Genomic DNA, 20412 nt, shown 5'->3' with positions numbered 1-20412 from the left:
CCACCCCAACCCCCAAAATCCCGAATTTCCCCCGGTGCGAGGCGGAAGAACCGCGGGAAACCCGGAGGGGAGAGGCCGGGACGGGGCTGGGGGCTGGGGGAGGTCCCCGGGAACCCCCGGTAGCCCCCCGGGAACCCCCGGGAACCCTCCAGGAGCCCCCGGTAACCCTCCAGGAACCCCCGGGAGCCCCCAAAGAACCCCCGGGAGCCCCCGGGAGCCCCCGGTAACCCTCCAGGAGCCCCCGGTAACCCCCCAGGACCCCCCGGGGACCCTCCGGTAGCCCCCGGTAGCCCCCGGTAACCCCCCAGGAGCCCCCGGGAGCCCCCGGTAACCCCCCGGGAGCCCCCGGGAGCCCCCGGTAACCCCCCAGGAGCCCCCGGGAGCCCCCGGTAACCCTCCAGGAACCCCCAGGGACCCTCCGGTAGCCCCCGGTAGCCCTCCAGGAGCCCCCGGTAGCCCCCGGTAGCCCCCGGTAGCCCCCCGGGAACCCCCGGTAGTCCCCGGGAGCCGCCGGCCGCCGCCGCTGACGGTAGATGGCAGCAGACGGCGCGGAATGGGCGAGCACCGGGGGGCCCCGCGGGAGCTTTGATTTCCCTTTTATTTCATTATTTCCCTTTTATTTCCCGTGTATTATTTCCCGTGTATTATTTCCCTTTTATTTCCTTTTTGCTATTTCCCTTTTATTTATTTCCCTTTTATTTCCCCTTTATTTCCCTTTTATTTCCCTTTTATTTCCCTTATATTATTTCCCTTATATTATTTCCCTTTTATTTATTTACCTTTTATTTACCTTTAATTCCCCTTTGATTTCCCTTTGATTTCCCGTTTATTCCCCTTTGATTATTCCCCTTTGATTCCCCTTTTATTCCCCTTTTATTTCCTTTATATTTCCCTTTTATTTCCCTTTGATTCCCCTTTTATTCCCCTTTTATTCCCCTTTGATTTCCCTTTGATTCCCCTTTTATTCCCCTTTTATTTCCTTTATATTCCCCTTTTATTCCCCTTTTATTTCCTTTATATTCCCCTTTTATTCCTCTTTTATTTCCTTTATATTCCCCTTTTATTTCCCTTTTATTCCCTTTGATTCCCCTTTGATTCCCCTTTGATTTCCCTGTTCCGGCACCGCGGGGACCGGCCAGCAGCGGGGACACCCCCAAATCCGCCCCATCCCCCGCAGCCCCGGCGGGAGGTTTGGGGCTCGGCGGGGAAATGGTTAAAAACCCATTTCGGGGGTTCCACAAGTGGTTGGCCACGCGAGGAGCGGAAGAATCGCCATCACCATGAGCTTTTCCCCTCCCATTCACTGCTTGTAATTCGGTTTTTTCCTCCCTTCCGCGAGCAGGAGAAAATTAAAACCGCAAAGATCAAAGCTGGGGGGCAAGGGGAGAACGCGAGGCGGAACCCGCAGCGCTTTTCCCACCCCCTCGGCCGCCGGGGGCTGAGAAATGTAACAGGTTCGGGGGAAAAATCGCTTTTTAAAATGTCCTTCTGTTTATGACTCGCCGTCATTTCCCCTCTCGCACCCAATATTGCGCTCGGCCGAGATAAATCGCGCCTCAGAAATTGGTTGATGCTGAAATAATGAATCTCCTCTTCGCCCTGCGCGCTCGCCTTTTCTTATTTAACACGCACCCCGCCGCGGCAGCCGCTCACACAAGGATTGCACAGCCCACCCTCGAAACTTCCAGGGCAAAATTCAAATTCAATGAGATTTAACCCGACATCGGCGGAAAGGTTCCCCCGCAGCAGCAGCGCGGGCGCGGAACGGGAGCGCGGTTTGCGCGGAAGCGGGCGAGGAGAAGCCCCGGCGCAGCGCGGGCTGAAACCCGAGCCCAAAGCCGCCTTAGAGCTGCAGAACGCAATTAAAATCCGAGATTTGATTGCTCCCGACGTCAGCTTCATTTGGGAGTTGGGGAGAGAAAAAAAAAATATAATTACAATGAGAGCGCGGCGCTCTGCGCTGATTCATTCTTTTTTTTTTTTTTTTCTCTCCTCCATTTAATTTTTTTTCCTTCTCCCTCCTTTTTTTGTTTGGTTTTTTGTTGTTTTTTTTTTGTTTGGTTGTTTTTTTTAAACATTAATTTCCAGGTTTTCCCCCTCCCCTCCAAGAAAAATCCACCCACACAACAGCGACCCTGGAGAGCGACACAAAACCCGACGCGGTTCCGCGGAAACTCGGCCAAACGATTGGGCTCGCCTGGAGACGATAAAACTGGCCCGGGATTCTGCCGGGGGAGGAAAAAAACCCAAAAAAACCCCAACAAAACCAAAGCAACGAAATAAAACGCGACAAGTGCCACAAAGGGCTCGGGCATTTTCGGGCGGGGTAAAATCCCGGCCAGCGGCGGCTGCAGAGCCTCCCCTGCTCCCTCCAGGTGACCTCCCAAGGCTCCTTTTTCTCCTTTTTGATCCGTTCTTCCCTTTTTTTACATTTCTTTTCATCATTTCCTTCCCTTTTTCTTCCCTCATCCTCTTTTTCCTTTTTATTTTTTTCATTATTTCTTCCTTTCCTCCTCTCGGTTTCTTTCTCTCCCCTTTTTTCCCACCTTTATTTCTCTCGATTGATTTCTTTTCCTTTTTTTTTCCACCTTTATTTCTCTCGCCCTCCTCTCTTTTTCTCGCCTCTAATCTCCGCTTATTTTTTTTTTCCCCGCCTGAAATTGTCGCTTCCACACATTTCAAACCTTTAATTCCTCCTTTCCTTCTCCACCACCCCACCCTTTTTTCATCTCCACCGCCTCCTCCGCGGGCTGGAGGAGATGGGAATGAAACAGGGGGGAAATAATAATAATAATAATAAAAAGCAGCTTGACAAATCCATTTTTTCATTGGAAAAATAGAGAATATATATATAAATATATATAGACATATAATAAATGAAGAGAAATGTATTTTTCCCTTACCTTTTGGCGTCCTTTTCTGTGGCACGAGTGGGAATTTTGGGGCGGGAGAGATAAGCCTTGGCTTATCTGTTGGCTGACAAATATTGTCCCAGCCTGAGAGCCTCCTCTGAGCTTCTGGCATTTTTCTGCCACTTGCCCGGAAAAAAGAGCGACTTCCCCCTCTGCAAAAACCGCTCCTGGTGCACGACCCCCTCCGCCCTTCCATTATTTCTGAGATCCCAAAATAATAATAATAACAATAAGAAGAAAATTAAAAATAAAGCAGCTGGGAAAGCGAGGGGAGTGGGGGGAGCGGGTTTTTTAAAAAAATAATAAAAATTAATAAAAATATATAAAAATACCCCAAAAAATCGTGGTAATAACGGGGGGAAAAAAGGAAAAATTTGGCTGGGAGTGTTTGGAGGGAGCGGAGGGGGGAGCCCGGGGGTGCGTGGGGCTGCGCGGCCCCCCCTCCCCTCTGCCCCGCTTTACCCTGCCGAGCTTACACACAAAAGTAAAAAAATGGAAAGAGAGAGGGCGAGAGCCCTATAGAGGACACTGATCCGACCCAAGGTGCAGCGGACAGAAGAATGGTGCAATATAACCACATGGGAAATAATAAAAAGTTCATGTTCACGGTTAGCAGTCCACATGACCGGCTCTGGCCAATCCCAGAACCCAGCCACTCATAAAGTTCTATCACAAAGTTGTAAATTTTCATAAAACAACAAGGAATTTATTGCATTTCTTCATGACCGGTTTAACAGCAGTCTTTTTCTTAGCCGCCATCTTTTTTAAATTTTTTTTTTTAATTTATTTTTTTTAACAAAAATTTGAAAAAAAAACCAAACAGGGGGTCGGCGATTTTTTTTTTTTTTTAATTTTTCACCCCCCTCACCTCACCCCTGGCTTGGATATGGGGGGGGGGGGGTGGCGTTGGGGTGAAAAATAAATGGAATAACGCCTGATATTCCCGAACAATGAACCCCCCCAGAAGGAAGAGCTGGAGCTTTGGGATGGCTGAAAATGGGGAAAAGCAGCGTCAAACAGCGGGCTCCGCCGCGCTTTTGGGCTCGTTCCCCCTTTTTTTGGGGCGAAAATTGGGATTTTTGGGCTGGGAGGGGCAGCGGGAGCTCCGGGGGGGTGAAATAAAGGCGGGGAAGGCGCGGGCGGAGCTCGGGGGGCTCCGAACCCCCCGGGACCCCCCCCGGCCCCAGGGAGGGATTTTGGGGTGCCCCGGGCGCCCCCCGCCCAGCCCTGCCGGATCCGAGCCCGCTTTTGCCTTTTTTCCCGGGAATTCGCCCCAATTCCCGCTGCCCCCCCAGCGCAGAGCTCCGGCCGGGGGGCGGCTCCAGCCGAGCTCCCCCCGCTGCGGGAGCGGAGAAAATTCTGGAACCGCTTCTGATTTGATGAGTCGAATTCTTCTACAATTATTCTGATTTTTATTTCAGCCCTCCCCACCCCCCAAGCTGGCTCTGCAGCCAGCGCTGCCCGGATCAAAAATGGGATTTTTTCCCCCCTGGATTTCCCGCTCCAGCCGGGAATTTCGGCCCGGAAAAGCCGAGCCTTTAATAACGGGATTAATTAGGGCCAGCAGCGAGTCTGGGGGCGCGCACGTCCCTGGCGTGGCGCCGGATTGTTTTTGGGGAAAAAAATAAAAATAATTAAAAATAAAAAGCATCCCCGAGGATGCGGCGGGGCAAGAAATCATCTGGGGGTGGTGGGAGGTGAAAAAGGCAGCAAAGGAAGATTTGGGTTTTATTTTGTTGAAATTTTAAAAAATAATTATTTTTATTTTTACTTTTTTTTTTTTCTAATTCCCTTCCCTCCGCCGAGTACAATTCCGCGGAGCCTCCGCGCTTTTATGCGCAGTGGAAATAAATAAATAAATAAACAAAAAAAAAAAAAAAAAAAAGAAAAAAGGCGGGGAGGGGAGAGCGCGGCCGAGGCGCAAGTGCTTAAATTTTAAATTTACTCGTCTTTTGTTTTGCCTTGTTGATTTTTTAATTTTTTTTTTCTTCTCCTTCCCCCGCGTTTAATTGCTTTAATTTATTTTATGCGCGCTTTGATGCTCGGCGTTATTTGGTTCTAATGAAAGAGTTCCAGTCCGCAGCGAAGGAATTGAAGGGCGGAGGGAGACTCTTAAAAAGAAAATAATAAATAAATAAAACGGCCAAAAGCGCGGCGAAATGGATCGGGTTGGTGCAAATTAGTTCGGAGGAGAAGAGAATTAAAGCGAGGAGAGGAGAAATTATTTGGGGCCGTTCTGGGTTCTTTAAATTCCTTTTTTTTTTTTCCCGCTTTTGCCTTCCTCAGAAATAATCCCAGCGCAACCGCAGAGGGCCCAGCCCGCATCTCCAGAGCCCCGAAAATCAATTATTTCTCAGGATATTCGCCAAATCTACTGAAAAAGCAGCGAGGTCTCGAGCGGATTGGCTGTCCCAGAGAAAAGGAGAGAGATTTGGGTGAAAAATCGGGGTAAAAGGATATTTCAGCACGTTTATTTCCAAATAACATGTTGGGGTTTTGTGCGTTTTTAACAAGCCAAAGAGGGAGGCACACAAGGCGCTGTAGATTTTTGGAGATCTCCTTTTTATTTCGAAGAATAATAATCACAGACGAAGGAAAATAATAATAATTATTATTATTATTAATAATAACAAAAAAAAAAAAGCAACGCGCCGCCATTAAATAATTTGCTACTTTGATATACAACATTTGACGTAGCACAATATTAATTCCTCTGTTTTTTCTCTCTTTTTTTTTTTATTTTTCCCCCAGTAGAGGCTCGAACAACGAAGGTAAAAATATCCACAGACAAAAGAGCATCGCAAGGAGAAAAGAACCACCGAGGTTACAGGGAGGAAGGAGGAATAATAATTCATATTATGTACAGGACTCTACGCGCTAAATGTAATTTGCATTCAGGCTTTCGGGTCACATTTTCTAAATTAAAGGTGCTAAACACGACCATGTTACTTCATATCCCACCCCCACCCCCGCCAAACAAACAAAAAAAAATTAAAAATACACAGCGAAGTACAAATTCCAGCGATTTACAAATTACTGCTGCTAGAGGAAGGCTCACCTAGAAAAAAACGTGTCTATGCTGACACTAAAGCCACATTTAATAGGTAGATATTCATAACCCAAACCAAAAATAGGTAGATACATAACCCAAACCAAAAAAGAGGCTCGAGGATAGGTAGTATTTTTTTCTCAGTATTTTTTTCTCAGTATTTTTTTCTCAGTGTCATCAAACAACGTATCCCTCCTAGAGGTTTAATGATCGATGCGTTTATCATTTATTTTTCCATCCAGTCCTTTTTTTGTTGCTTTTTTTTCACGCGTGTTTTTGCGTTTCTCCCCGGTTTTTTTTTTTTCTTTATTTTTTTTTTTCCTTCTCTCTCTCCCCGCATCCATCCACCTCTCCCCCCTTTTCACTCCTCCTCATCCTCCTCGGCGTCCGCCTTTTCCTGCCCGCCGGAGCCGGGGCAGGAGGTTTTATTCTCCTTTTTCCACTTCATGCGGCGGTTCTGGAACCAGATTTTGATCTGGCGCTCGGTCAGGCACAGCGAGTGCGCGATCTCGATGCGGCGCCGCCGCGTCAGGTACCGGTTAAAGTGGAATTCCTTCTCCAGCTCCAGCGTCTGGTACCGGGTGTAGGTCTGGCGGCCGCGTTTTCTGTCCGTTCCTGCCGAAAACAAACAAATTCGGGTCAGCTCGGGGCGGTTTTTGGCCTGTTTTGGTGTTTATTTTTATTTTTATTTTTCATTTTTTATTTTTTTCTTGTTGTCGCACAGCCCCAAAACTGCTCCTCTGCGGCGCCACCGAAGACAAAACCACCACCCGCGCCAATATTTCCTTTAATTTTGAGGCGTTTCCTGCTGTTCCAGCCTTTTCCCTTTCCTCGCCCTGGCGCTCGCAGCCCCCCAAACACCCCAAACACCCCCAAATTTCATTTGCCTCCGTCTCGGGGCCAGCAGAGTCTCAGAGCCAACAACAAAGTTCAGAAAGTTTCCTGCCCTCCCAGCCCCGGCCAGGCTCCGAGTCCCTGCCTCCATTTTCAGCCAGGCACCAGAAATTTGGGATGGTTTGGGGGGAAATTTGGGGTGGTTTGGGGGGAAATTTGGGGTGTTTTTGGGGAAAATTTGGGATGGTTTGGGGGGAAATTTGGGGTGGTTTTTGGGGAAATTTGGGGTGGTTTGGGGGGACATCAGCGTGGAAACAGCCGGGCAGAGGGACAGGGACAGGGACAGGGACAGGGACAGGGACAGGGACAGGGACAGGGACAGGGACAGGGACAGGGACAGGACAGGGAGAGGACAGGGACAGGGACAGGGACAGGGACAGGGACAGGGACAGGGACAGGGACAGGGACAGGACAGGGACAGGGACAGGGACAGGACAGGGACAGGGACAGGGACAGGGACGGGGACAGGGACAGGACAGGGACATCTGCTGCCTCCACAAACCCACCCCTCGTCCTCTCCTGAAGCTGCCATCGGGATGCTCGCTGGAAGGTGTGAGACGCTTTTAACCATTCCGGGAGAAATTTGGGGCATTTTGGGCACTTCTGTGGCTCTCGCGGGGGTTTCTCCCGCCACCCAGGCCGCTTTTTTTGGGGGTGTGAAGATGGGAAGAGCCCCAGTTCCCAGCCCGGGCTGGCCAGCAGCCCGCAGGGTTTGGAAAGGGCCCAGCTCCTGATTTTCCCCTCCGCCCGACATTTCCTGGATTCCTGGTTGGGAATGATTCTACAATCTGGTGTTTGTGATCGCGGGGTGTAAACTCCGTGCAGAGGCAGCCCCGGCCTCTCCTTCCTCCCCGCATTCCACCTCTTCTCCTTCTTCTCCCCTTTCCCCCCCCTCCAAACTCAACTCTTTTATTTTTTTTTCCTAGCCTTTTTAATTTTTTTTTTCTTCAAGAAGAAAAGGTCCAGTCATTAAAAGGAAAAGTGAGAGGGAAACAAAAAAAGGCAAAATCGCCCGGCCAAAGCTGTAAAGTAAAAATGTGCAGGTCGTGGAATGCGGGCTGTAAAATCCGCAGAGGAGAGAGCCATAAAGCGCTGCTGAATGGGGATGACAACTCCGTCTCTGCTCGCGGGTGGAATTCCGCAATTCCGCGAGCGGGATCGCACCCTGGGCACCGGGAACGGCAAGGGAAGGGGGGCTGCGGGGAAGGGACCCCTGATTTTACGCCCTGACTCGAGTTTTTCTGGTTTTAAGCTCAGCTGATCCCAGAACATCCAGGTTTTTTGGGTTTTTTTTGGAGGTTTGCTCTCTTTCCAAAGCCTCTCCAGCGCTGATCCTCGCAGCGTCACCGGCTGAAAGAGGAGTGAGCGGGGGGGGCTTCTTAAATCTAAAGTCGGATAAAAGCGGAGATGAAGTGTTTACGACCAGAAATATTTGGTCTTTGATAAATCAACTGTAAAAGCGGATGAATTATGGAGCAGGTAATGGAAAGGAGTGACCACCGAATAAGTGCGAGGGAACTCCCGCCTGCCCAGCCCGCCGTGCCTCGGCTGCTGCGCCCTGCTCCTCCTTCCCTCCGCTTCCCGGCCAGCCTGGGCCGCTCTCCGCTCGCCCCCAGCTCTCCTAACGAGCCCTGCCGCGGATTTTCCGCCGCCGCGGAGCGGGGCTGATGCTCCCAGGTTGGGCCAGCTGGAAAAGGAGCTCGCGTCCCCCCGCCCGTGCCGCTCCCAGGCGGGGCAGCAGCGCCTTTCTCGCTCTTCTCGGCATCCCACGGGTGTGAGGAGCCCCGGGCACCGTGACCAGCCCACGAGTGACCACGGGCATCGTGAACAGCCCCACGAGTGACCATGGGTAGAGTGAACAGCCCAGGAGTGACCACGGGCACAGTGACCAGCCCACGAGTGACCACGGGCATCGTGAACAGCCCCACGAGTGACCATGGGTAGAGTGAACAGCCCAGGAGTGACCATGGGCATCGTTAACAGCCCCACGAGTGACCATGGGTAGAGTGAACAGCCCATGAGTGACCACGGGCATCGTTAACAGCCCCACGAGTGACCATGGGTAGAGTGAACAGCCCACGAGTGATCATGGGTAGAGTGAACAGCCCATGAGTGACCACGGGTACAGTGACCAGCTCCACGAGTGACCACGGGCACAGTGACCAGCCCACGAGTGATCACGGGCAGAGTGAGCACCCACACGAGTGACCACACAATGACCATCCCCACGAGTGACCACAGACACAGTGACCAGCCCCACGAGTGACCACGGGCACCGTGACCAGCCCAACGAGTGACCACGGGCACAGTGACCAGCCCACGAGTGACCACACAGTGACCATCCCCACGAGTGACCACAGACACAGTGACCATCCCCACACCGTGACCATCCCCACGAGTGACCACAGACACAGTGACCCTCTCCACACCGTTACCATCCCCACGAGTGACCAGGGGCAGCGTGACCAGCCCCACACCGTGACCATCCCCACGAGTGACCACAGACACAGTGACCAGCCCCACACCGTGACCATCCCCACGAGTGACCACAGACACAGTGACCATGCCCACGAGTGACCACAGACACCGTGACCAGCCCACGAGGGCAGCGTGACCAGCCCACGAGTGACCGCGGGCACGGAGGGAGCGCCCAGCCAGCCCCGGAGCGCTCCGGGCGGCCCGGGGGGAGCGGGGCCGCGCCGGGCCCCTCCCGCGGGGGGCCAGGGATATTTATTGGGATATTTATTAATCCTTAATTGACGTTAATGCCCCGAGACGGAGCCGGAGGCAGCCCGGAGGGTCGGGACATGTGCGGGGCCAGCGTGACCCGGAGCGGGGTCACCCCCGGAGCCGCCCCAGCTCCAGCAGGGCCGCCCCGAAAGGGCTTTCCCCGAGGGTTTTGGGACAGAAGGCGCCGCTCTTGATCCCATTTCCATCCCTGCCTCCACGCCGGGCTGTCACCGCTCGGCGAGCGCGGATGTTTCCGCGGAGCGGGGAGGGATGCGCTGCCGCTGCGGGCACCGCAGCGCTCGGGACAGCCGGGCCGAGCTTTGGCCGCCTCCAGGAGAACAGCCCCGGCCCTGGAAGCGCCTCCCGTCGGGGGCTTCACCCCGAGCCCCTGTCCCGGAGCGCGCAGCCTCCGCCCGTGCGCACGGCGGGGGCTGCCCGCGATCCCTGCGGCTCCGTCCGTCCCCTCCGAGACAGACAGACAGACAGACACGGCCCCGATCGGTATCTGGAGCTACAAGCGCGGCTTGACGGCAAACGGGGGCGCGGAGGAGGACAGGAGGGGGGTGGCGGTGTGTGGCTCCCCCCACCCCACCCCACCCACCCCCTCCTCTCTTTCCAAGACGCGTTTCCAGCGAAACGTCACGAAAGGAGCTGGGGACGACCCCCACCCCCTTCCTCCTCCGCACGCCAGCAAATAATTCCCGCTCCCCCCACCCCCAGCCCCCTCCCGGCCCCCGGCCGCCCTCCCCCGGCCCCAGCCCCCTCCGGGGCTCCTACCTGTGCTCCTCATCCAGGGGTAGATGCGGAAGTTGCTGTCGCCCTGCAGATCCGCGTCCCTCTGGTCGCTTTTGCTGCAGCTCTGCTTGGAGGCGTCCGCCGGGCACATCAGGGCCAGGTTCTGCTCGAAGGGGGCACAGTGCATGTTGAAGGAGCCGGCCTCCAGGCCGTAGCCCGCGGGGTACACGCTGGGGGGCTGCGGGTGCACGGAGCTGCCGCCCGAGTAGAGGCCGGGCATGGAAGCGGCGAAGGGCGCCGCGGATCCGGCCCCATAGCCCGCTCGCTGGCTGCTGGAGGCGAAAGCGCAAGAAGTTTGCTCGGGAAACACTCCGGATGGGAAAACCGAACTTGCGGCTTGATATTTAGAAAATAAAGCATTCGCATAATACAATGAACTCATAATTTGGCCGGGTGATTTGTAGGTCGGGACGTTTTAGTGTCGGTTTTACGAGGTACCGTGATATATTACGGAATTAGAGTCCAGATTTACACCAAAAAAGAGCCTTTTTCCTCCCGGCCCCGGTGACGCGCGGGCACGTGGCTGCGGCGGCGCCAATCGCCGGCCGCCCCCTCCTCGGGGGCACGGGACTGTGCGGCTGGATTTATAAAATATGATAAATAATTGATGCCCTATAAAACCCTGCACGAGCTCTGCTGGAAGGGGTGAAATTGTGCCGGAGTCGATAAGCAACCTGTAATCAGTTTTCAGCTCGGAGCGAGGGAGAAAGGGGAGGAAAAAAATTAAAAAAGAAGAAGAAAAAAACAACATGAAAAAGGGGAGGGGGTTACAAGCACGTTGCTGATAAACCAGCGAGGCTCTCTCGGTCTCTCTCTGCTGGAGGAAAGGGAAGGGAGTTCTATTTATCCCTTTATTGATCCCGTCTAAATTTCCCTCCTTTGCACCATTTCCTCGTCTCCGAGCTACTTTTTCACCAGACTGGCCATAATTCCCTCCCCTCCCCCCTCGACCCTCGCCCCCTCCTCAACCCCCTCCCCCCAAAAAAAAAAAAAAAAAAAAAAAAAAAAAAAAAAAAAAAAAGAGACAAATGTCTCATTGATACCTAATAGTTCCAGGCGTCTTTTTTTTCCACCCCCCAAAATGCCATTCAGCTCTATATCTAATTTATTCCAGTGCCACAGGCTTTGAGCTGCGCATCGAGCTGGCATTTGCTTTTCTTGTTGGGGAAAATAAAGAGCGCTGGGATCCCTTGTTCCGCGTGTCAGCGCTTCTGCAGGGCTCAATTCCAGCCAGAAGTCAGACCTGAGCAGCTGGCTGATTTGCTTTCTGCTGGAGAAGCGCAGGAACCATCCAAAACCGCGATCTGGCTCTTTCTCTTCTTTTTTTTTTTTTCCTTTTTCTTTTTTTTTTTTGTGCGAAGAGGCGGCGGCCCCGGCTTGGGTGGGATGGGGAGGGGAGGGCAGGGTGAGGGGCATGTAGAAAGAAATAAAAAAAAAGCTCCGGGAGGCAGGAAAAGCAGACAATGGTGCGGGGTTTGTGGCGATTTCTCCTTCCCCAAGGTTACGAGCGCCGGGGGAAGCGGCGGCTCAGCTGCGCTGCTCCCGGCGCGATCCCCCAGCGGGGCCGGGAGCGGCCGGGCTGCCGCGGGAGGGCGAGGGCACCAAAACAAAAAGCCACCAAAAGCCACCAAAAGCCACCAAAAGCCTCCAAAAGCCACCAAAAGCCACCAAAAGCCACCAAAAGCCACCAAAAAGCCACGAGCTTCACGAAACGTTACCTGCAACAGCGAATTCCAGGCGGCAGCCCCAGCTGGGAGCTGCGAGGAAGAGGAGCAGGAGGAAGAGGAGGAGGAATGGAAGAGGAGGAAGGGAACAGGAGGGAAAGGAGCAGGAGGAAGAGAAGGAGGAAGGGAAGAAGGAGGAAGGGAGGAGGAGGAAGAGGAGCAGGAGGAAGGGAACAGGAGGAAGGGAACAGGAGGAAGGGAACAGGAGGAAGAGGAGAAGAAGGAAAGGAAGAGGAGGAAGAAGAGAAGGAGGAAGAGGAGCAGGAGGAAGGGAACAGGAGGAAGAGAAAGAGGAAGGGGAGAAGGAGGAAGGGAAGAGGAGGAAGAGGAGAAGGAGGAAGAGGAGAAGGAAAGGAACAGGAGGAAGAAGAGAAGGAGGAAGAGGAGCAGGAGGAAGAGGAGCAGGAAGAAGGGAACAGGAGGAAGAGGAGCGGGAGGAAGAGAAGGAGGAAGGGAACAGGAGGAAGGGAGCAGGAGGAAGAGGAGTGGGAGGCAGAGGAGCAGGAGGAAGAGGATAAGGAGGAAAAGGAGCAGGAGGAAGGGAAGGAGGAAGGGAAGGAGGAAGAGAAGGAAGAAGAGGAGCAGGAGGAAGGGAGCAGAAGGAAGGGAACAGGAGGAAGAGGAGCAGGAGGAAGACGAGCGGGAGGAAGGGAACAGGAGGAAGAGGAGCAGGAGGAAGAGGAACAGGAGGAAGAGGATCAGGAGGAAGAGGAGCGGGAGGAAGGGAACAGGAGGAAGAGGAGCGGGAGGAAGGGAACAGGAGGAAGAGGATCAGGAGGAAGGGAGCAGGAGGAAGAGGAGCGGGAGGAAGGGAACAGGAGGAAGGGAACAGGAGGAAGAGGATCAGGAGGAAGGGAGCAGGAGGAAGAGGAGCGGGAGGAAGAGGAGCGGGAGGCAGCGCGGCTGCCCCGGGCCCTTCCCCTCCCCTCGGCCCCGGCCCGGCAGCAGCTCCGAGCCCGGCCGAGGTTTTGCCTTTTATTTTCGGTGGTGCACAAATTGACTTTTTAATTTCCTTTCTATCCCAGCGGTCCTGGAGGAAGCGGAGCAGGGCGAAAGGAATGATGTCACGGAATTCTCGCTTGTAAACTTTATTGTAACTTTTCTTCCGCCGCTTCCAGGTTTAGACAATAGAACAAAGTGGTGAAAGAACAACAAAATATAGCATTAGTTCCCCCAATAAAGTAATTCACGTATACAGTATACATTCTTTTTCACAGTTAACCTAAAGATCACTTTACAACTTGCTTCACTGTGCGCATGCTAACTAAAGGAAAGAAAAACGCTTTTTTTTTTTTTTTGCATTTTTTTTTCTTTTTTCCCCTTTTTTTTTCTTATGGAAGAGACATTGAAAAATTGTGTTAAAAAAAAAAAAAAAAAAGGAAAAACCCCAACTAACCAAGGCAAAGAAGAGGAGGGGAAAGTGAAGAGAGAGATAACTATAGCATAAATAGGCAGTTTCATGTTGTTGGGATGCTTGTCTCAATAGCTACCTCCAGTACATACAGATAAACCACAATAACAACAACAACGACGACAACAAAAAGGATGGGAAATAAGGAACTAAACATCCAAATTAAAATAAAAATAATAATAAAATAAAATAAAAAAGTGCACAAATGTAATCTCACAGAACTCCTCTAGCGCTGAAAGCTATGTTAACCACCCCACCCCCCGCGCCCCCGGAAAGAAGAGAGAGACAGAGAGAAAGACAGAGAGAGAATTTCACAGTCATGTTTTACAGAAGCTATTGCGTTACACTACCGCTAGTTAATAACTGGCAAAAGGCAGCCGGGAGCTGCCGGAGCCTCCCGCGCTCTGCTCATTGTGTCAAAGGATAATCGGGAAAGTGGCGCTTACAGCTATATTGTTTTACAGCAATAAAAGGGATTTTTTTGTGGTTTTTTTTCTTTTTTTTTTTTTTCCTGCTTCCCCTTTTTTCTCTTTTCTACGCTTTGTTTTCCTGGTTTGTTGTTTTTGTCGTGTGCCCCCCCCCCCCCCCCCGACCACCACCCCCACCCCTCCCTTACAGCAACTCTCATTAACGCGGGGCTCGGGGGCTCCTCCACCCCAGCAGCGCTTGCCTTTCAGTCCTCAAAATTCCCTTTATTTCTTGTCCGCCTTCTGTGCTTCCCCTTCCTCGTCCACCTCCTGCGCTCTTTCCATTTTCTGTTTTTCCAGTTCTTCCTGCTCGCATTTGCTGCTGGGAAACTTGTCTTTGTTGTTCTCCTTTTTCCATTTCATCCTCCTGTTCTGGAACCAGATTTTGACCTGCCTCTCTGTCAATCCCAGGGCATGCGAGACCTCGATCCTCCGTTTGCGGGTCAGGTAGGGATTAAATAGAAATTCCTTCTCCAGTTCCAGCGTCTGGTAGCGGCTGTAGGTTTGCCTCCCCCTCCTGCGTCCGGCGGCTGCTGGGGGATGGCAAAGGTTGGGTGGGAGAGAAGGGGCGGAAAGGAGAAGGAGGTTGAGAGAAACATAAACCAGGCTCGGGGAGAGGCGCAAACAACTCGCAAAACCCCCCAAAAAACCCCGCGGGAAGGCAGGAGGGCGAGGGGGAGACGGTTCAGAGGGAAAAGGGCGATGGTGGCAGGGGAAGGGAAGGAAAAGGGGAGAGGGAAAAGGGAGAGGGGGGGTCGGTCACCCTCAGCCCACCCCAGCAGCCCGGCCGGAGCTGCGCTTTGCACACCGATTATCACCCCCAGCACAACAACAGCGCAGCCCGGCCCGGGAAAACCCCCAAAAAGCAGCAAAAAATGAAAATAAATAAAAGGCTGCGGCCCGCAGAGAGGCGGCAGCGCGGCCGAGAGCCCCAGTCGAACGGCAAACAAAAATGAAGGGGCTTTTTAAGGCTATAAAAGTGCCATAAACTTTAAGGACGCTTCCTTCCACAGAAAGCCCGGCTCGCTCAGCCCCCAGAAGAAAAGGTCTCCTTCAGGGTAATTAAACTATAAAGCAATTTACAAGTGCAAAAGTTTACCCCCATAAAGCACTAAAATACAGTCACCGGGGGCGAGAAAAAGGCAGCGAGAGAAAGAAAGGCAGCAAAGGAGGGGCAGAGAAAGCAAAACGCCGAAAAGAAAAAGAAAAAGAGAAAAGCCGAGGGGGTGGCGGGTTTGGGGGGAGCTGGGGCTGCTCCGGGGCGCCGCTCGCCGCTCTCGCCTCACCTTGCGGGCGCATCCAGGGGAAGAGCTGCGTGGGAGAAGGGCTCTGCTCCGAGCTCTCCGCCTCCTCGAGGCCGCCGGCGGCGAGCTTGCAGTCGGCGTAGGGCAGCAGCTCGGGCTCCTGGCCGCCGAACAGGCTCTGCCGCTGCAGCGGCTCGTAGCCGTAGAAGTTGGCCGGCTCGCCGTGGCACGCCACGGCGCACGGGTTCTGCTGGTACGGGGAGCTGGAGAGCGACGAGGCGCCGTGGTAGAACTCCTGGATTTGGGGCGGGTGCTGGAAGGTGCCCCCCGCGCTGGGGCCGTACACCACGGTGGGTCTGCCCCCGAGCTCCTGAGCGAACCCACAGTCATAGTAATTGGGGCGCAGGGAGTCGCCGGTTTTGTATTTGGAGAAGAGTGAGTTGACAAAATAGGAGCTCATTTTAATTTCAATAAGAGGTTGTTGGTTTTTTTTTTTTTCCCGTTGTTGTTGTTTTTTTTTTTTTTAAAGCAGCGGGAGGAAAAAAAAATTTAAAAAAATTAAAAAAAAAAAATCACCCTCACGACAAACCAGACCGCGAGAATCTATTAGCAAAAAAAGAAAGCGCTAAGATGCTAAGCAACGACAGTTTGTGATTTCCAGGAATATAAAAGGAGGATATAATCAAAACTCTAAGCCTGCATGATATTGAATTCTTTCCTCCCCCCCCACCCCTAAAAAAAAAAAAAAAATCGCCACTTAAAGAGTTCTCGCTTTACATTTCCAAGAAGAGATGCCAGTTCATAAACAGTTTTCAGTGATTTACTTCAGCGCAAATGAGTTGTTTCATATTTTGCAGTGTCTTTTCATGATCATTTGCATCTATTACCAAAACCTCATCCTATTGGCTTCTCCTTACTCCACACGGACTCTGCACCGCATGATTGTGAAAGGAAGAGTGTGGGAGAATAAAGAAGGAAAAGCGAGCAGGGGGAGCGAGCGAGAGAGAGAGGGAGGGAGGAGAGGGGAAGGGAGAAGGAGGTGGGGTGAATATACGGATTAAATATGTTTAACTACCCCCATTAATGAGATATCGCTCGCCTCACAACAAATCACGTACCTAGACCACCCAAAAGATTGATTTTTGGGGAGTGTTGGAAAATTAAAGAGGAGCGCTCGCAGTCGTTAATTTCAAAATTTTAACGAGGCAGTTTTAGCCTTTTTAAATGTCAGGGTCGCTTTGGAAAACTGTAAAAGAACACGATTTAATTGCTACCAGTTTTAAAAGGTCCTATAAATGTAATTGGTATTTTAATACAAGTTATCAAATCATACAGCTTCTTATCCTAAACATATTTTAAAACAAACGAGGTAGTCATATTTAACATTTTAATGATCAATTTCCTTATTATTGATAAAGGTTTAACTATCGCATGAAGGGAATTGCGTTTGTAATAGCCCCAAAAAAGGCTGTAAACTGTTTAACAAACTATAAAACGCCATAAAGCCGGGGATGTTGTTGTTGTTTATGCCGCACTCCATAAAAGCCGCTCGGCTTTTACGAGTCCGCTCCTCCGCCGCTGGCAGCGGAGCTTTCCAGCGGAGCCTTCCGCGGCCGCGGCCAGACGCGGAGGTGGCAATATCGAATTAAAACCGGCGAGTTTTTCAGCTGCAACAGCGACTTTGCGCCGCTCGCCCTCGCTGCCTCCTCCTCCTCTTCCTCCTCCTCCTCCTCCTCACCAGGAGACGCGCTCGGGGATGACTCCAAACTCCAAATATTGAGGCTCTGCTCACCCCCAGAGCAGAAAATCCCGAGCCCACCGAGCCCCCAGGACTTCCATTTCTTTATTTCATTCTTTTTATTTCACATTTTCCCCTTCTTCTTCCCAGGGCAAGCGCGGGGGGATGGGGAGAGAGGAGGGAGAAGCTTTTCTCTTTTATTGGCATTCGGCAACAGCGGAGCCAAAGTTGCCCCTCGGATGCCAGCGCTGCAATTTTCCACCGCCGGAACACACAGGGGGTAGATTTGGAAATTCATTTCTCGCACTCAGCAAATATTACCCAGACGTTCCTCAGTTAATAACGACTCCGAACCCTCCCAGCCCGAGCGCTGCCCCGGCCCCTCCAGAGCCCCCCAGCAATCCCAGCTGGATTTTCCAGCTTTTTCTGCCTCCCGTCCTCTCTTTTCCACCTCAGTTTTGGAATTTTTCCCCCGCTTTGCCCCGCCTGGGTTTCTGCTGCTTCCCCATCGCCTCCGCCTGAGCGGGGCTGGAGGCGAGAAAAGTGAATTTTAGGAGGTGTCCTCCTCCAGCTGAGGGACAAATTCAACCTCCACCGCACGAAAAAAGAGGGAAAAGTTGAAATATTTTGGGTTTTCTACCTTGGTTAAAAAAAAAAAAATTAAAAATCCGCCCTAAAATGATCAGGGGGGAAAGGCAAGGAGAGAAGGAAGGCAGAAAGGAAGAGAGAGCGAGAAAGAAAACAAAGATAGCAACGGAATAAAACTTTAAACCCATCCTTAGAGAAATAATGGAAGTAAATACGCTTCCTTTATTTTGTGGAGGGATAATTCCAGCCGAGCCTAAGAGCCTTTTCGGGTAATTATTGCTGCTGGAGTACTTGCAGCGGTATAATTAAGGCTCTTTTCGCCCCTCTAAAAAGACGAGTTAACATTTTCTTTTTTCTCCCCACTTTTATTGCCGATTGAGCAGATTTGGGTTTCATCTCGCCACATAAAAAGCCCCGAAAATGGTGCAGGGAAGTAAACAGAGCCCCGCAGCCCGGCCTGGGGATGCTGGAATATTCAAAGGGGGGAGAAAAAAAATTCCAGCGGAATCGAGGAAAGCGATTTCCCGGCCGAAGTTTCCTCCGCTGAACTTTGGGAAGGGCGAAAAGAGCAGGAATTGGCGGAGGCCGGGAAGTTGCGGTTGGGAATGAGGGTTTTGATGAAAAAGAAATAATAATAATCATAATAATTGGAAGGCGGGGATGCGGCGGGAGCTCCGCGGTGCCCCAGAAATCCGAGGCTGATCCTAAATCACCGCGCTCGGGGTCCCGATGAAAGGAAAATGTTTCCATTGCAGGGAAAAGCGAGCGAGTGCGCGGGGTGGGTGTCGGAGCGAGGTAATTTATAAATACCCAGCGGAGGGAAGATTTATTAGGAATTCATAAGGAAAGGGGGAAAAAAAAAATTAAAAATAACCCGAAAGAGCCTCAAATCCTTTCCCTGCTAAACCTCAAGTTCCGCCTCGCGCCGAATGCACAGGGGCGAGATTTTTCTTCATTCCCCTCATTTATTTCTGTTTGCGCTCGTATTTCTCGCCCTGGCGTTGAAACGGAGCCTGGAGATGCCGAAACTTTGCCTCTTAAAAGAAGATTTCCCACCCTGCGCGGCTGCGTGTGGGTTTGAATTGTTCCGCCCTCACCCAAAATCTTGATTTTTGGGAGCGACGGGAGCGGTTTCTGGTGGAACTGGGGAGCAATTCTCAGTCAGGAAAAAACCCGTTTATACCAATTTGAAAGAAAACCCATCTTGAAATTATTGCCGCCGTTTGTGGCGGAAGAATTACAACATCGGAGTAAATTTTTGCCTCGTAATTCTGAGGAATCAAAGGCCAAAATCAAAGTGAGCTGGTGGAGTTAAAAGTTGACGTTATTGCTGCCGCATCAGGGGTGCATTTATTTGTACCCCAAAGCGCGGTGGTTTAAGAGCATTTTGGGTTAATTTACTCGCTTGTGGCATTAAAAAAAAAAAAAAATTCTGAAGCTGTTAAAGTGAAGAATTCAAGCGAAGAGCATCGGCACTGCCAAAAGATGGGGCAGCCACACCAGAAATGAGTGGTTCAACTTCTAAAAAAACAAATGCTCTTGGTTTAATGCATGGTTGAGTAGTTTTTTTCTTTTATTTTATCTTTTTTTTTTTTTTCTGCGGTGACTGGGATTATAAAACACATAAAATATCGAGCGGGGAAAGCGCAGATCATCCTAATGGCCGAGGGGAAAAATATTGTCCCGGTTCTGCTGGTCCCTTTCTCCCCGAAATCTTCTAGCTGCTCTCTTTTTTTTATTTTTCAAGCCCTGCAAACGTAAATCTGCGGGCTCGGGGTAATTTCAGCTGTCCTCCCACCTCCAGACCCGCAGAAAACAAAACCGGCGCTTTTTTATTCGCTTTTTAAACGAACATTTCGGAGAGATGCGCGCCCCACCTCTCCCCGCAGCTCTGCCGCCGCGTTGCCGCGGTGTTTTTCCCCTTCCCGGCGTCACATAATTTACCCTCGATCCAAAAAAAAGCGGCGATGCGAGCTATAAAATGGGCAAAATAGCGATAATTAACCCAATATTTTACCTAATGGAATCAAGGTGTTCGCGCCCAGGGGGCGCCTCTAGCGTGGAGCAACGGCGCCACCTCGCGGCCGCGCGCGGAACTGCAGCGCAGCGTCCCTGGCCGGGGTGGGGAAAAACCCCAAAAAAGGGGAAAAAACACCAAAATCAGGAATGGCGCTCCTCGCTGGGAGCATAAACCAGCTTGAAAAATGCAACAAGAAAAGGAGGCGAGGGAGGAAAGGAGGAGGGAAAGGAGAAGGATTTTTTTGGGGGGCGCCTCTTTGCCTCGCCGCGCTGGAGTTTTCTCAAAGTGCGGCAATAAAAAGATAAAAAAATAAAAAATAAAAGAGGCGAAGCGGGCTCGCTTTTGAAACGCGCTATTGTTTCAAATTCCGAGACTAAACAATTGGTCATTCTGCTGCCCGGGAGGCGAAGGGGGGACAAGGCCGGGGCTGTAAAGTCATAAAGAGCTTCCCCAGCCCAGACGTCTCGCCAGAACTTCGAGTGTGCGAGCGCTGGGGGTGCCTCTGTGCGCGGCGTTGTTGTTGTTGTGTGCAGGCCTGGAATTGCTTGAAAGGGACCAAAAAAAAGGGTGGAAAAAAAAAGGAAACACACACACACACAAAAAAAGAACAAAGGGAATCATCCCGAGCGCTGGATTTTCACGGCATCTGCAAGAGAAGAATAAATTAGCAAAAGTCCCTCCCCACATTTTCTTTTTTTTTTTTCACCCCCAATGCTGATTTTTTTTTGGGTTGCCCACTCCCTCAGGAAAAAAAAAAAAAAAAAGAAAAAGAAAAGAAAAATAATAGGAAAATAAAAAAAAAAAAAGAAAAAGAAAAGAAAAAGAAAAGAAAAAGAAAAA

At 51.4% G+C, this 20412-nt stretch overlaps 2 protein-coding genes and 1 long non-coding RNA gene across 7 annotated transcripts in view; 1 reads left to right on the top strand and 2 right to left on the bottom strand.

The window, feature by feature from the left end:
- LOC146765136 (uncharacterized) overlaps nt 1–5910 on the top strand; it is a 39782-nt gene extending 33872 nt beyond the window's left edge. For 2 of the 4 annotated variants that reach the window (XR_014950200.1, XR_014950199.1), the window contains exons 2-3: nt 5199–5360; nt 5664–5910. This is a non-coding gene — a long non-coding RNA (uncharacterized LOC146765136). Of the gene's footprint in view, nt 1–451; nt 2376–3796; nt 5361–5663 lie in introns of those variants that run through there. The other 2 variants (XR_014950198.1, XR_014950197.1) reach the window with 2 other exon arrangements.
- A 179-nt stretch (nt 5911–6089) lies between these two features.
- Nucleotides 6090–10844, bottom strand: HOXB7 (homeobox B7). The gene is made up of 2 exons (XM_021547491.3): nt 10363–10844; nt 6090–6576 (listed from the first exon to the last, which is right to left on the bottom strand). Exons 1-2 carry the CDS (start codon nt 10760–10762, stop codon nt 6323–6325), a joined length of 654 nt encoding a protein of 217 aa, XP_021403166.1. The 5' UTR covers nt 10763–10844; the 3' UTR covers nt 6090–6322.
- Nucleotides 10845–13176: 2332 nt separating this feature from the next.
- Nucleotides 13177–20313, bottom strand: HOXB8 (homeobox B8). 2 transcript variants are annotated; one of them, XM_021547494.2, is made up of 2 exons: nt 15269–20313; nt 13177–14515 (listed from the first exon to the last, which is right to left on the bottom strand). In XM_021547494.2, the coding sequence occupies exons 1-2, from the start codon at nt 15684–15686 to the stop codon at nt 14208–14210; spliced, it is 726 nt and encodes a 241-aa protein (XP_021403169.1). In that variant the 5' UTR covers nt 15687–20313; the 3' UTR covers nt 13177–14207. The 2 variants fall into 2 exon arrangements, with proteins under 2 accessions (XP_021403169.1, XP_021403170.1); XM_021547495.3 differs by having other exon boundaries at nt 13177–14512.
- Between the last annotated feature and the right edge of the window lie 99 nt (nt 20314–20412).

Source organism: Lonchura striata, chromosome 27 (assembly GCF_050655825.1).
Source record: "Lonchura striata isolate lonStrDom1 chromosome 27, ASM5065582v1, whole genome shotgun sequence".
Classification (NCBI taxonomy): Eukaryota; Metazoa; Chordata; class Aves; order Passeriformes; family Estrildidae; genus Lonchura; species Lonchura striata.
The sequence above is the reverse complement of the archived record's forward strand: the minus strand, read 5'-3'. Positions and strand labels throughout refer to the sequence as shown.